General features: G+C 45.1%; 1 protein-coding gene and 1 long non-coding RNA gene across 4 annotated transcripts in view; one reads left to right on the forward strand and one right to left on the reverse strand.

Moving 5' to 3' along the window:
* Window positions 1–12,712, reverse strand: part of TEF (TEF transcription factor, PAR bZIP family member) — a 46,520-nt gene extending 33,808 nt beyond the window's left edge. For both annotated transcript variants that reach the window (XM_056523993.1, XM_056523994.1), the window contains exon 1: window positions 12,579–12,712. In XM_056523993.1, the coding sequence (XP_056379968.1) occupies window positions 12,579–12,669 (91 nt within the window). In that variant the 5' untranslated portion in view covers window positions 12,670–12,712. The remainder of the gene's footprint in view (window positions 1–12,578) is intronic.
* LOC130275713 (uncharacterized) overlaps window positions 1–15,846 on the forward strand; it is a 73,368-nt gene that overhangs the window by 10,672 nt on the left and 46,850 nt on the right. For both annotated transcript variants that reach the window (XR_008844876.1, XR_008844877.1), the window contains exon 2: window positions 5,609–5,768. This is a non-coding gene — a long non-coding RNA (uncharacterized LOC130275713). The remainder of the gene's footprint in view (window positions 1–5,608; window positions 5,769–15,846) is intronic.

Here is a 15,846-nt window from a genome sequence, read left to right on the forward strand (position 1 = left end):
CACATAAAGCAGATTACACAGGGCATATATCACATAGGGCAGATCACATAAAGCAGGTCATAGGGCAGATCACATAAAGCAGATTACACAGGGCATATATCACGTAGGGCAGATCACAAAAAGCAGATTACACAGGGCCCATATCATGTAGGGCAGATCACATAAAGCAGGTCATAGGGCAGATCACATAAAGCAGATTACACAGGGCATATCACGTAGGGCAGATCACATAAAGCAGGTCATAGGGCAGATCACATAAAGCAGATTACACAGGGCATATCACGTAGCCAGATCACATAAAGCAGATTACACATTACACAGGGCATATCACATAGGGCAGATCACACATCACATAGGGCAGATAAAATACGTACGGTGACCATTTTAGGACATTGTAAGCCATAACTCCATCCCGCGTCAGGCGAAACAGCTTCCATCCTCCTCCCTGGGACCAATCTCCATCAGGCGTCAGCTGCAACTCCCTCCTCCGTCATCCTAAACCCCCTCATCCGAAACTCTGTCATTCCTCAGACAAAAATCCTTCCTGCAGTGTAGCAGAGCCGAGTCAGTGTCGGCTCTCTGCTATGCGGGTTCTGCTATACATGCTGTGCTCTGCTATACATGCTGTAGCTATGCGGCAGGAAGTTGCTCCTGAGGGAGAATCGTCTGAGGCATGACAGCGTTTTGGACGAAGGAGGAGGGAGTTGTGGCTGAAGGATGATGGTGATTGGTGTGAGGGAGAAGGCAGGATGCTGTGTAGCCTGTCTGGGGGACGGAGTTGCGGCTGACGATGTCCTAAAATGCAGTATATAGCGGAAAAAAGCGGAGGTAGCGCCGGGTGCGGTGTAGGTCTCTAGCCGGTGTAGGTGGGTACCCGGGTGGAGGGTAGCGTGTCCCTTGGTAGCTTGGTATGCAGGCCTGCAGCGTGAGGATGGAGCCCAGAGGTGGGTCCGTATGTAGAATGCAGAAAATGTAGAAAAATGCTGCGGTGGCGCTTCCAAGGAATTAACCCAAAGTCGTGGGTATAGGTATAAAGTAAATAATTTATTTATACAGCATAAAATAAATCAAAGAAAATAAATAAAGCAAGACGCGTTTCGGGAGTCACAGCTCAATTTTTCTATTGCAGGTGGTTGCTGTGTGGCCAGGTGTGGGAGTTTAAATACATGAAAAAATTGACCTGTTTTTTCTGAAGGTGATGTTAAGTCTGGGTGGCAGAATGTCTTTGAGTAAGGGGTCCAGCATGAGAGTCTTCCAATGGTCAGTGATGATCCTTTTGATGAGTTTGTGATCATCATTATAGGTAGTGATGAAATTGAAGGAGTGGGTTTGCTCAGGTATGTCATTGTTGGTGACTTTGGGTTTCAAGCACTCTTTTTGTGAGAATTTGCTTGCCTTGAGCTTGTTTTGGTTGATGAGTGAGGTAGGATAGCCTTTGGATTTGAAGCGCTGGTCCAGGATATTACTTTGTTTCTCGAAGTCTGAGGGTTCGGTGCAGTTTCTTCTGATTCTTTTGTACTGACCAAAGGGGATGTTCTGTGTCCACTTTCTGAAATGGCAGCTGTCACAGTTGAGGTAGCTGTTCCCATCCACTGACTTGATCTATTTCAAGTCAGTGGATGGGAACAGCTACCTCAACAGGTCCCTCAAAAATATGCTGGCACCCAGCAAACTCAAAGCACCAAAGAAGCAAACCACCTTGCTGGACACCCCACCTGTCACCGGTTCATACAAGTGCAACAAACCTCTCTGCAAATGCTGCAACAAAATTGCTAACAAATGCACAAAATTCACCTGCAGGGTGACCAACATTACTTACCCCATCAGGAGTTTCATTAACTGCAGCACCTCCTACGTGATCTACCTCCTCGAGTGCCCCTGTGGTCTTCAGTATGTCGGGCGCACTATCCAACCACTAAATCAACGCATCAACAAGCACAGATCCAATGTCACCAAGGGGTACCAACTCCACAGTGTCTCCAGGCATGCAGCGGAAAAGCACAGCAGCGATTTCAGATGCCACACCATCACACCTATTGAACATATCTCCGCTGACAATGCGCACCGCTTCGCAGTACTGAGAAAACGGGAACATTTCTGGATCTTCACCCTTAAAACTTTGACACCCTCGGGTTTGAATGAATACATCGAGAATGTTACCTAATCCACCCCTCCACCCACTGCTGCCGGAATGGAAGTCCACCCACCTCACCGATTCCAGCTAAAGACAAGCCGATGGGTCCCGATGACATCGTGACAGCCGTAGCAGATGCCTCCTCACTGCGGGACAAGACGACAACAAGTCGCCGCAGAAGACACCCGTTTCTCTCCCCTCCCCTTTCTCTCTCTATCTCTCCCTTTCTTTACAGGTCTCACAGCCCTTCCATGAAAAATTCCAAGTGGTATCCGGACCCCGAGGACCACCAGATCGGATGACAGCTCAACCGGACAAAGTTGAAGCCTGATACCGGCACCCTGATAGCGTTCAAAGACCTCCTTCTCCAGGATTGGTCGCCAAAAACACCGCCTTCTTCACGATTGGTCGCCGCCCAGATTTTCTCAGCAGCGATTGGTCGTACTCTTCAAAATAGAATTACCGCCGATGCCTCTAGGAATCTCCTGGAGAGGATATACACTTCCCATCTCCGATTGGCCACCGCCCGGACGACCCTAGCAGCGATTGGCTGACATTTTTGAAAGACACTTTACCACCACCAGCGGCAGCAACCTGGAACCCGGACTTATACGTCCCCCCTCTGGCTCACTCGATATCACGGTCAGCCTATCAGAATCCAGCCCACTATCCTCATGCCCATCTTTGGACGACATCTCCACACGGACTTTCGCCCATGACAGCGTAACTATACTCAGTCATGTACGGCACGATCCTGATTGGTCGCCTTTACACTATCCCACAGCAAGCGACCAATCAGGCGTAAAAGGCTCGTCTCCATTCAAACACCTGTCGCGGCAACCCAGCACAGCGATGACAGCCTCCGCCTACTGCCTCTTGATTGCACGGACACCGGCAGCTCTCTGATTGGTCGCTACTACGGACATTTCTCGCGGTTCTATTTGAACTTCTAAATACTCCTGTAAAAGACTATACCCATCAATTTTTTCATGTTTTACATGGTTTTCATGCTCTTTTATTGAAAATGTTGTACTATGTAGGTCTCTCTTGCCCAGTCCACACCTGGCCCCGGCATCCATCCCACATGATGTCATCAGCTCACCTGGTTTGGCGCCATTTTTTCATGTATTTAAACTCCCACACCTGTCACCTGGCCACACAGCAACCACCTGCAATTGAAAAAGGGAGCTGTGACTTCCGAAACACGTCTTGCTTTGTTTATTTTCTTTGATTTCTTTTAAGCTGTATAAATAATTTACTTTATACCTATACCCATGACTTTGGGTTAATTCCTTGGATGTCCTAAAATGGACGCCGTACATACGGCATAGCAGCAGAACTGGGTTAGACTGGTTCTTATCAGTCATTTTCTTAGCATCTATAATTCTTCCACTCTGCAATTGGTGGCAATAAAATCCTTCCAGTCAGTCCGGTCATCAGTATACTCAGAGGTGCAGATTACTGGGAGAGGATCATGGTAGGCAATCATATATCCACCTGAATGTATATAGGGGCTGTTCAGATTACATTTTTCTCATGTTTGGGGTATGTGTCAGTATTCTGTCAAAAATGTAGTCAACTCCTGGAATTATACTATGTTCAGGCTATTTTCGTATACACGTGGTCTGTTGCTCTTTTGAGTCCCGCAAAAACAACGTATACGTGAACTCGCAGCGTATTTCCAACTGCTAGTTTGAATAGGGGCAGGCTCTATGCAGCAGAACCTCCGCTGCAAAAAATCTGCCACAGATCCTAGTGAGGTCAATAGGGTCTGAGGCTGATTTTCAACAGCAGAAATTCCACTGCCGAAAATCTGCTATGGGAAGCTCGCGAAAAGCCAGCGCCCATTCAAACATGCTGCGGAAATTATGCTGCAAATTCACAAGTAAATCCACACGTGTGAACGTACTTTCAAAGAGGATCAAAAGGAGTATTCATCTCCAACTTCATTCTGTGAGTTTAATGACGTTCGCACTGGTTGGGGCCATTACTGCTGTAGTGTTTCCTGATCCTGGGGCTTTAAAGGGGTACTCCGGTGGAAAACTTTTTTATTTTTTTATTATATTATTAGTAAATTACTTCTATTAAAAATTCTTAATCCTTCCAGTACTTATTAGCGGCTGTATACTACAGAGGAAATTCTTCTCTTTTTGGATTTCTTTTCTGTCACGACCACAGTGCTCTCTGTTGACACCTCTGTCCATAGCAGCATATGTTTGCTATGGGGATTTTCTCCTACTCTGGACAGTTCCTGACATGGACAGAGGTCAGCAGAGAGCACTGTGGTCGTGACAGAAAAGAAATTCAAATTCAAAAAGAATTTCCTCTGTAGTATACAGCCGTTAATAAGTACTGGAAGGATTAAGATTTTTTAGTAGAAGTAATTTACAAATCTGTTTACCTTTCCGGCGTCAGTTGATTAAAAAAAAAAAAAAAAGTTTTCCACTGGAGTACCCCTTTAACATCAGCTAGTTTCTAAAGCCTCCTTCCCATAGGGGACATATCTGTTGTGTTGCACTCATTTTTGTGCAGTGTTGTTTTATTGTTTTGTTTTTTTGCGTCGTTTTTGTGTGCAGTTTTGGAGCATTTGAAATTGTTTTCTATGTTATGGCGGTTGGTGGATACTTTTTTTGCAGTGGATAGCGAGTTATCATGTGAGCTTTTTCTGAAGTCGAGCACTAATTTAGCGCACTGCTGCATTATTTTGCACAACCCTACACCATCAATGAGGACACACAGAAATGTGTCAGATGATCAACTACTTTGAGGTACTGAATGTGGTCTTCAAATTTTGCGCTATTATTCGCCATGTGCACATATGATAAATTTTGCACAACAGCGCAAAAAATAGAACAGAAGGAAAAAGGAGGGTAAAAAAAAAAACATCCAATATACACCAACATTGATATACCAACATAAACAGCTTGAAAGAAGTCCCTTACACTTAATTTCCCATCCGTAATTATGGACGTAACAGTGAATTGAATGCGAAATAACAGACCTTTTACCACTGAATTTTAAAGGTTTTTGTGATTTAAAACCCAGTTTTGGGCCATTTCACATTTCAAATAAACGCCAAATGATTTATCGAACCATTTCTTGAGATAATGAATTAGTTTGTCAAAATGCTGAAATATAACATATTATAATGTTCTGCAGAAAAGTTGTATAAGCCACAATAGTCTACCCCCCCCCCCCCCCCCCTACTATCTGTGAGCACATCCATCTCCTTCTATGGCATTGTCCCATGACTCAAGGGAATGAAATAGGCTTTTGTACGAACCTCTTCCTGGCCGAAAATCCAAGCAAAGAGTAAATGTGCAGGAGGATGTGTGATCAGTACATGTGATCCTATTCCATGAAAGATTATTGTTGTTTTCCAGCTTGGTGTATTATTAATGGAAAATCTTATATAAAAGTGGCTTCTTATGTCATGCACCACAATTTTAAGGCTTTTTTTTTTATAATTTAAAGGAAATCTAAGAAAAGACCTCTGAAGATCTACGTTATCAAAACGTAGCGGCGCTAGGAGGGGCTTAAAGGGGCTGAAGTCAGGGCCTTGCACCCATGGCCTCGAGTCTGGCTCAGGCTCGCTCACTAATGGGATTACAGGACACCTGCCCCGGATCCCAAGGTGAGCTATCGAGCGCTGCTTTACCTACCTACCTAACTACCTAACTGACTAACGACCTTCTTTGCTACCTACCTGCCTGGCTAATTACCTTCCTACATAGCTACCTATGTGAAAAGTTGTGATTGCACCAATTGCATTGTGCTCTACTTCCCGGCTGGCCAGCAGATCTGATCTTTTTTCGCTGCATAAACTTATACAGCAAAAAAGGTTGGATTTGACTGACAGCTGGGGAGAGAGGTGCACTCGCCATTACCTTCCCCAGCCCATAACTCCTGATCGCAGTGGGTCTTTTGCCATGTCAGAACAACATGGCAAAGTTGTTTAAAATTACAGTAACCCTTGACATTTTATAATATAGTGTATAAACCAAAGTAGTCCTCCAATGAGGATATGGTAAACCTAATATTAGTATTGATCCAAGAATTCATCCACACAGAGACCAAAGAATATATAAAATGTAGCTTTTACTGATATCCATTAAAATTCATTACAAAAAGTAAATGATAGGACAAAAATATATCAATTGTGAATGGCCCACAAATTTATCTTTGGTTTATACACTTAATTACACGTCCTTTAGGGCTTTATCATCTTTTTGTCACATTGAGGGAGTGACGTGATTTTCCTTCTTTGATTAATTTTATAATACAGCCATAATATATTATGAAATGATGGGCAACATGCCAAAAAAACCACAGTTGTACAATGGGTAATTGTTACGTATGGTAGGGATCAGTGCAGATCTGAGTCTTGCCCCAACCACTGTCCCTACCTACTTGGGCGAACTGCCTTAATGGTCGCCCCAACCGAGCAACGGTTTCTACTCTTGCATGGGGAGTCAGGGAAGTTAGACATGCCAGGTCTGCAACACACAAGCAGAAAGATAGAAAATCAGCAGACAAAAGGGTAAACCAGGGACAAGCCAGAGAGTGAAAACCTAGAGGGGAGTGCAGTATAAAATCAGAACCAGCAATAGAGCCAATGCCAGCAAGGTTCAAACCAAGAGGGTAACCTAGTACAAAGTCAGCAGGCAAAGGCAGGGTCAGGTCACAAGTAGGGGTCACATCGCAGTAGGTCAGGTATACAGGAGTCAGGATGCTAGTGCCAGGAAGAAACCTCAATCACAGGCGACTCCACAGGTGAGCCACCTGTCTAAATCTCTCACCACTCAGAGGTGTGAGCGCCAGCGCCAGCCTCAGGATCAGCGTTGTACAGTGACGAACAGCCCTGCAACATGCATAATCATCAGGAAAACAAGGCTGACCACCAGAGAAAGAACCAGAGGTGGCGCTGGAGGGAATATCCACTCAGCCAATGACATGTAGCAGGGCTGATCGGCCCAGTGGGCATTTCCTGTGCATCAAGATGGGGACTGGAAAGCAGGAGCAACAGGGACCTGGTGAATGTCGGAACAGCAGTGGTCTTGGATAGAGCTGGTTGGCACTGCTTGTTGGAGGGTTTTTAGTTAGTTTTTTGTTTTTTTGCAGACATTTATATTTTGCTGTTTATATCATTAGAATATTTTTTTCAGTTGTTTTCATACGGTACAGAGTAAGTCATTCTCCATTTGTTCACTGGAACCCCTCCACGTAAAACAGAGCAAAGTGTCCTGTACGGATCTGTTCAGACACAGCAATGATTATTGCCACATAACTTGGCGCTGAATTACCCACGATTACAATGCCCGGCACACCTCGCCCTTTTACAATTTCATACCTGGAAGAGCTGCCAGTATTCTTTAAAGTAGGTCAATCACATGGAAGTGGATAAGCCACAAGCTGAAACAACCGTCCTGATGTGCCGGTGACCTGGATAAGCCGGTGCTTACACCCACTCACTGTGTTTATCAACAGCATGATGAAACCGGCTGGAACATTGACTGTAGTTAGTACTTGGCATGAGGAGAGGATTATAAAATGCCACCTTTTAAGATATAGAGTGTGTGCCGGTGCCAGGCTCTCCTCATACAACCTTTGTATGGCTTCAGGGCTATTACTGATACAGGTTTATTGCATTTTACTGTTGAAGCCTGACTAGTGTTCACCTTTGCCCATAGTTATTTGTCCACATCTACCTCTACCTGAAGCATATTTCTGTATTATGACTTCTACGGGGGCCCTTCTGTACCTCTATGTGCCCCTGGCTGTACCATGTGGATGGGGCCCAAGGCTTCTGTGGTGAACCAGGAGAGTAACGATGACTGGGGTATTGCATTGGTAGTGTAGGGTCTGGTGGTATTAACCCTTGAATGTTGTGACGCCAGGGTAAGGTTTCCTCAATAGTAATGTTCCTACCGCCAACTGTCCCACAAACAGCAGGGAAAAATAACGGAACGTCCACAGCAGATTTCAGGAATAAACTGAAGAAACTTTACTTGCGGAATTTATGAAACAGTCTTTAACATAACAGTCTTTTCAAGAGTGAACCGGGATACAGGTTCCTCACAGGTTTGCTGGGACTTGGAAGCAATGGGCTTTTATGCAGGCCACTGTGCTACTAATTTAGAAGATTTGAGCTGGTAATAGTCACACAGGATTTAGTAGATGGAGCTTTGAGTAACTCACGTTTAGTGGCTGCAGGTTCTTAGACTTTGGGCCTAGTTGAATTGAATTGATACCAATGAGATGCTTGTGCTTCTTGATAGTCCGTCAGGAAGTGAGACCAGACTGAATTGATTGACTACAGCCCTTTATATAATAAGGGGCTAGACTAAGCTCATTGGTCAGCAAACCTGTAAGTTATGAACCCAGTGAACTCTGGGTATATCACATGACCTCTAAGGTCCTTGAACATTTTATACATCCTAACCGTACATCATGTGACCACTAAGGTCCGGTGCATATATTTTCTATACATTAAAAAGATATAAACACACTTTACATGAGGCGACCAAGGGCAAGCCCTGCAGGAGAGCCCTATATGAATGGAGGGAGGGGGACTTTAGACAGGGGACAGGACAAGGTCCTGTACCGGGACACCACACTTCAGTTTAGTGCATGCAATTTTGTTTTAAAACGGCTTTAGGCCGATTTCCCATAAGCATAATACAGTCACATTTTTACATCTGTATTACTGGACTGACCGCATTTCTGATGACCCAAACTGACAGGTATCATATAGGACGCATTCACACTATGGAATTTCTGAACAAAGAAATTCTGTTTAAAAATCTTGGTGCAGGAACCTCCCATTGTTTTAATGAGATTCCGCTGCACTGTGCACGCTGCCAAATTTAAGCAGCGAAAATCAATTTTGGACTCTGCTAAAGGAACAAGAATGTACATTTGTATGGCAGAATACCGTGCGGAATGCATTGCCGTCAATGAGGAGTCCAGCTGTCAGGGGCATAACTATGGGGGTCCAGTGGTAGCAGTCACACCGGGGGCTCTGGTGCCTAAGGGGGCCCAAAGGCGGATTTACTCAGATATGCATTGCCATCAGTGGAGGTGGCACATGTCTGATCCTAGTGTCGAACTGTCGGAACTTGCTGTGCACATCACGTTCGCACAAAATTTTCCATTAGGCGGACATTACGCAGTGTGAATGCACCTTTTGCTGCAGTACCAAACATGACCCTTATACAAGAGTGGAGCTGTGCAACAGCGTACAAGAGATTTCTTTAAAAAATATTTACAGTGCTGTGACTGGAATAGCCTGCAGATTTTCAGCACACAAATCCACAGCAGAAAATCGACGGAGTATCCGACTTGTGTGAAAGTTTTACCCATATCGTGCCCACTCCTCATGACTAGTCCTACAGCACCATCTGTTTTATTCCAGGAATACCCCTTTAATTGCACAAACTTTAAGGGAGTACTCCAGAATAAATAAATTGTCCCCCATACTGCCAGCAGTAAAAAAAATAAAGTGGTACATACCTTCCTTTGCTCCCCCGGTGTCTCCGATAACCCGCTCCGGTCTCCGCCGCGATCCTCTTCCTGGTTGCCGGTGGTCTGCGAGTCATACTGCACTCAGCCAATCACCAGCCGCAGCGAAGTCCCGACTTGGCCGGCGATAGGCTGAGCGGCAGTGTGACGTCTTCAGCCCCGGCAGCAGGTGCGGGGGAGGAAAACGTCACACTGCCGCTCAGCCTATCGCTGGCCGAGTCGGGACTTCACTGGTGATATGACTCGCAGACCACCAGCAACCAAGAAGAGGATCGCGGCGGAGACCGGAGCGGGTTACCGGAAGAGCGAAGGAAGGTATGTACCTCTTTATTTTTTTTCTGCTGGTAGTACAAATTTCCTATTCTGGAGTAATACTTTAACCCTATTAGGAGTCTTATCAATTCACCTGGCTGAACTCCAGCACCCCAATTATGTGACCAGGTGCAGTGATTAAATGCCACACCCTCAGCCCGAGGCCTTATAGGAAATGTAGGCAGCAATAGAAAATCTTTTCAATGATGGAATTTCAACCAGTATGACTGCAAACTCTTGCCTGCCACATCAGTTAAAACAGGTAAAAGCACAAGGCATACACAAGAACCTCTCCATTATTCCCTAATAATAGCCTGTACTGCACTGTATAAGCAAATAAAAATATCCTGGAGTGATTCTTTACAGGGGTTATACTATGTAAATCTCTTGTGGGGGCACAGTGACCCTGACCCTTCTTACTTCTCTCCATTGTGTGTGTGACTGGATGAGGCCACTGCTGGCAACCTCACCTGACGATACAACAAAGCCCCGATGCCTTGACTACTGTTTTGCATCTCAAAGAGTTATGAGGGTTATCTTTGTCAGTCCCATGAGGACTTTCTGAAAGATGCCCAGCAAGAAGGGAGTGTATAAACAAGTCACCCTGGGGTGCAGTGTGAACAGGCCGAAACCTGTAACCGCACAACAAAAAACTTGTCTCACAATTGTGCTGAGTTTCTGCATAAACCTAGTAAAACAAAAAGCTATTTGTATATGGGTGAGAGCAGTTTCATGGTAAGGGCCCATTTACGCAGTGACTTATATCTTATACTCTAAGGGTGCGTTCACACAAGCGGATCTCCAGCGGATTTTATGCTGCAGATCCGCCGCTGAAGGACCGCTGTATGCTGCCTTTACATGTACCTGCTCGGCGCGGCAATGCGCGGTGTACTCGCACACATGGCGGCCGCTCCCCCTGCTCAATGAGCATGGCCGAGAGCTGCCGCAATGTGCGAGTATACTGCGCATGCACACTGCGACCCGCACATCGCAGTGTGTCTGCTAGAAGCGGCTTATTGCCTCTCCGAGCAGGCACATGTAAAGGCAGCATACAGCGGTCCTACAGCGGCAGATCCGCTCGTTTGATCGTACCCTAAAGGTGCAGTCACACTACGTAAACCTCGGAATTCAGCGAGCGGAGATTCAGTCTGCCAGCCGCCGCCGAAGATTTTGCCGGTAGGACCGCGCGGCACTGCGTTGTCACCATTGACGGCTATGCAGTGCTCACGGAATTTCGCTCAAAGAATTAACATGTTCATTCTTTGTGTGGAACAATTTCAGCAGCGGGATTGTGTGCTGCTGAGATTGCTCAGTGTGATCGGGTGTCGCAGAAGACCCATGCACACTGATGTTAACGTTCACCGCGCGTAGTTCCGCCTGCAAAATTCCACGGGAATAACGTTGTGCAAACGCTCCCTAAATGAGACTTAGATATAATATACCCAAGTCAATGGGGAAAAGAAGGATTGAAAAAAATGTGCAAGTACCAATACACCAAAATGTCCAGGATAGCTTATTACTACACATATTTAGGTCTTAGCATTCTACTAGGCATAAGCAGACGCATTCATGTTGCTGCGATCAAAACTCAGGACCCTCACTGATCATGAGAACAGGGATCCAGAGCCCCCCTGTCTGAATAGAGCGATGGCAAAGTATGTGCACTCCGACTCCATATAGAACTCTATGGGTGAGGTCCCCAACCCAGTCCTCAAGGCCCAACACCCACAGTCCAGGATTTGACTTCCTCCCTGTTCTGTTCCAATGGAGTAACTAAACAATCCCGGAATGTCGGTGGGCCTTGAGGTCCGGGTTGGGAACCATTGCTCTCTTGTAGTGTTTACCAAGCGCGGTCCTCAAGTCCCGCCAAAAGGCAAGGTTTTTGGATTTCCTTAGTCTTTTGCAGATGATATGTTATGGTCGGTGCGTCAGTTATCCCCACAATTGCATCATCTGTGAAAGACTAAAGAAATTCTGAAAACGTGACCTGTTGGGGGGACTTGAGGACGGCGCTTCGGAACCTATCTAAATGTCCCATAGGTTTTGAAAGGAGCAGCAGCGCACATCGCTGCTCAGAATGCACTTCTTATCTTAAGATCAGTGGGGGCCCAACCATTAGGACCCCCACAAGTCATAATAATGGAGGTTCCAAGTTGCCCCATGTGAATGGAGTAATGGTCTAGCATGTGGATTGCTGTTCCAACCAGACACTTATCACTTATCCAGTGCATAGGTGATAAATTTGTCAGAAAGCACTTAAAAAAAAGAAAGTAAAATTTATATATATATATATATATATATATATATATATATATATATATATAATGATGCATTAGGCATTAGAACAGTAATTCCCAACCAGGGTGCCTCCAGCTGTTGCAAAACTACAACTCCCAGCATGCCAGGGCATGCTGGGAGTTGTAGTTTTGCAACAGCTGGAGGCACCCTGGTTGGGAAACACTGCATTCGAATTATGGGGCCCAAGTGCTGTTCTTGCACAGGTCTAACACCTTAATATGCATTATTACCAACTACAACAGTACATGATACAAGTGCAAAAACAACTAAACATACAGATAAAATGATAATACAAAAGTCAGATAAGCACTACCTGTGCCCTGGTGCGGCAGCGGGTACTCCAGGAGGGACTTTAGCATTTCTGGAATATCCAGCAATCCTTGGATGAGCTCGCTTTTGGACATTCTTGCTGGTTATAAGCAGCAGATCAGGAACACAGTGTGTCAGCTGCTTGGGATTTACAAGATAGAAATCTGATGGGAGGAGAGAACTCTTGGCTATTACAGTCAATGAATCTCCAATAGCTGTGAATGGGTGGATAAAGTGCCAGGCACTGACTTCTGAGCCAATGGGCAGACGGACGAGTGGATCTGTTACATAACCGGAGTGGAGAGTGTAGAGTGTAAGCTCAGATGCACATGGACATACCCTAATACTTAGTATTTTTTTATGCACAGATGCAATAGGGATCCTCAAATCTTCATCTAGTGAAGTTGATAAAAACTATCGGGCATCATATACTTAAGGGGGCAAATTCGCTTTCCTCAGGACGGAAGAAAGAGATTGTATACTTGCCAAAGCACAGTCTCCTGCAAATCTAATGGAACCACCGCTTGCAGAATTCCGCGAGGGGAGATTCCATCTGGCAGCTGCCGCCGAAATACTTCGGCGGTTGGGCCCTGCACTGTCACCATTGATGGCTATGCAGAGCTTGTGGACTTCCGCGCAAAGAATGAACGTGTTCTTTGCACGGAACAATTTCAGCAGCTGACTTTTCCGCCACTGAAATTCCTCGGTGGGAACGGGTCTTGCGGAAGACCCTTCACACTGATGTTAATGTTCACTGTGCGTAATTCTGCTCGTGGAATTCCGCAGGAATTGTGCAGTGGGAACATACCCTAAGGTTACGTTCAGACGGGCGTTGGTATTTTACGCTGCGGATCCGCCGACAAGGGACTCCTTGTTGGTGCCTCAGATGTGCCTGCTCGGAGCAGCAATGCGCCACTATGAGTAGACACACTGCTGCAGCGGCCACTCCCCATGCTCCATGAGCTAGGCAGAGAGCAGCCGCGATACCTGCGGGTATATTGCGCATGCGCGCAGCGACTCACACATGGCAGTGTGTCTGCTTGTAGCAGCGTATTGCCGCTCCGAGCAGGCACATCTGAGGCACCAACTAGGGATCCATCATCAGCAGATCCGCAGCACAAAATACGCTGCGGATACGCCCATCTGAACATACCCTAAGGCTATGTTAACGTGGCAGAATTTCTGCACGGAATTCTACGGGAAAATTCGCCAGTAAATTCCACAGGGATTTATTGCCTTTTCACTTTAAAAGGAATCTGTCATCAGTAGGTGCTAAAATACAAAGTAGAACGTGTTTAATCAGCTTATACAATTGACAAGTAAATATAAGTGAGAATATTAAAGGGAATCTGTCATCAGTGTCACCCACACTAAGCTGTTGGTACAGGCTGGTAGTGCGGGTGACACTGATGATAATGATACTTACCTATGCCCGGTCCGTCACTCCATTCACCTGTTATCCTGCTTATTCAGGGGGCAGGCTTGGTGCATGGGCCGTGCTCCACAGACTGGATCAATAGGTTAACATGGGTGACGTGGATTCCCTTTAATGGAATTCCTTCAGCAAAAATTGTGCAGCATAAATTCTGCTGTGTAAGGCAGCGTTCACTTCAATAGAACTCTGCGTGGTCATTAGCATAGCAGAAATTCTGCTTCGGAATGTTGATGCGGAAATTCAAATTTCCGCGCTCTGGGAATATATATGAGTGTGGTCCTATATTTTGCCGGACTTTGGCTGCAAAATCGCAATGAAGTCAATGGGAATTAAATTTGTGCAGAATTGGTGTGGAAATTCTGGAAATCGTGCGGAATTCATGCAGAATTCGTGTGGAATTCCGTATGTACTCCATCTTTTTAACTGTGCTGTGGAATCGTGCAGAAAGCATCCGGATTCCGCAGCACAAATTCCTCATTAATTTTGCAAATGTGGGGAAAAAAGCGTAATTCTGCAAAAAACTAATGCAGACATGGCCTGAATGGGACAACGGAATCCCATTCTGTGTATTGACTATAAATTCATGCAGAATTTTCATGCAGAAATTCTGCCGTGTGAACCAGGCCTAAGGGCTCATGCACACTCTGAAATTCCGAGCAGACATTTCGCATTTAGCAGGTATCGCTCTGCAGAAGGAGTCCCCATTGAAGGCAATGCATTGTATTCTGCCGAACAAATGAACATGCTCATTGTTTTGGTGGAGTTCGAAATTCGATTTTCTCTACAGAAATTCTGCAGCATGCACAGCATGAAAACAATGGCAGGCTGCTGCACCTGGCAGAAATTCCGTAGTGTGCATGGGCCCTTAGAGTCACCATGTACCCCGAAAAAAACAGGAAAACATGATCTGAACATAGCTTAAAGGGGTACTCCAGTGAAAACCTTTTTTTCTTTTAAATCAACTTGTGCCAGAAAGTTAAACATATTTGTAAATTACTTCTATTAAAAAAATCTTAATCCTTCCTGTACTTATTAGCTGCTGAATAGTACAGAGGAAATTCTTTTCTTTTTGGAATGCTCTCTGATGACATCACGAACACACTGCTCTCTGCTGACGTTATTATAATAATAAGTCTTCATTTATTGTTGTCCTTAGTGAGATTTGAACCCAAGGCCCCAGCACTGCAAGGCAGTAGTGCTAACCACTAAGCCACCATGCTGCCCTTAGCATAAATCTGCTGTGCACGGTTGCCAAAATGGACAGAGATGTCAGCAGAGAGCACTGTGCTCGTGATGTCATCAGTGTTCCAAAAAGAAAGGAATTTCCTCTGTAGCATTCAGCAGCTATTAAGTACTGGAAGGATTAAGATTTTTTTAATAGAAGTAATTTACAAATATGTTTAACTTTCTGGCACCAGTTGATTTAAAAAGGAAAAAAAATGTTTCCACCGGAGTACCCCTTTAAAACTGGCCTTTGGTTTTCTTACATTTCTGGTGTTGTTACAATCACTGGGGGACTATTATTATAGTTGTTTTTATCATTAGTATTATTGTTTCAGAAGATAATTTTTATTCATTTGCACAGATCCGAAAGAAACAATATACAAGGTAGGTACATACTTTTTGAACAATACGTTCCCACTACCCAACAGATCTTGAAGCAGCAGAGGCTATTGAGTTTGTTAGGAGGTTAAACAGTCATGGAAACAATAAAGAAACCTTTGCTCCCTTTTCAGTAGACACATGTCACCTACACGTGAGGACGGCACCTAACCTGTCCTTCACTGCAGATCATATAGCAGATCGTATATGCCTCCAAGCAGCTTCCCCAAACATC

This window comes from Hyla sarda, chromosome 6, assembly GCF_029499605.1.
Source record: "Hyla sarda isolate aHylSar1 chromosome 6, aHylSar1.hap1, whole genome shotgun sequence".
In the NCBI taxonomy this organism is placed as follows: domain Eukaryota; kingdom Metazoa; phylum Chordata; class Amphibia; order Anura; family Hylidae; genus Hyla; species Hyla sarda.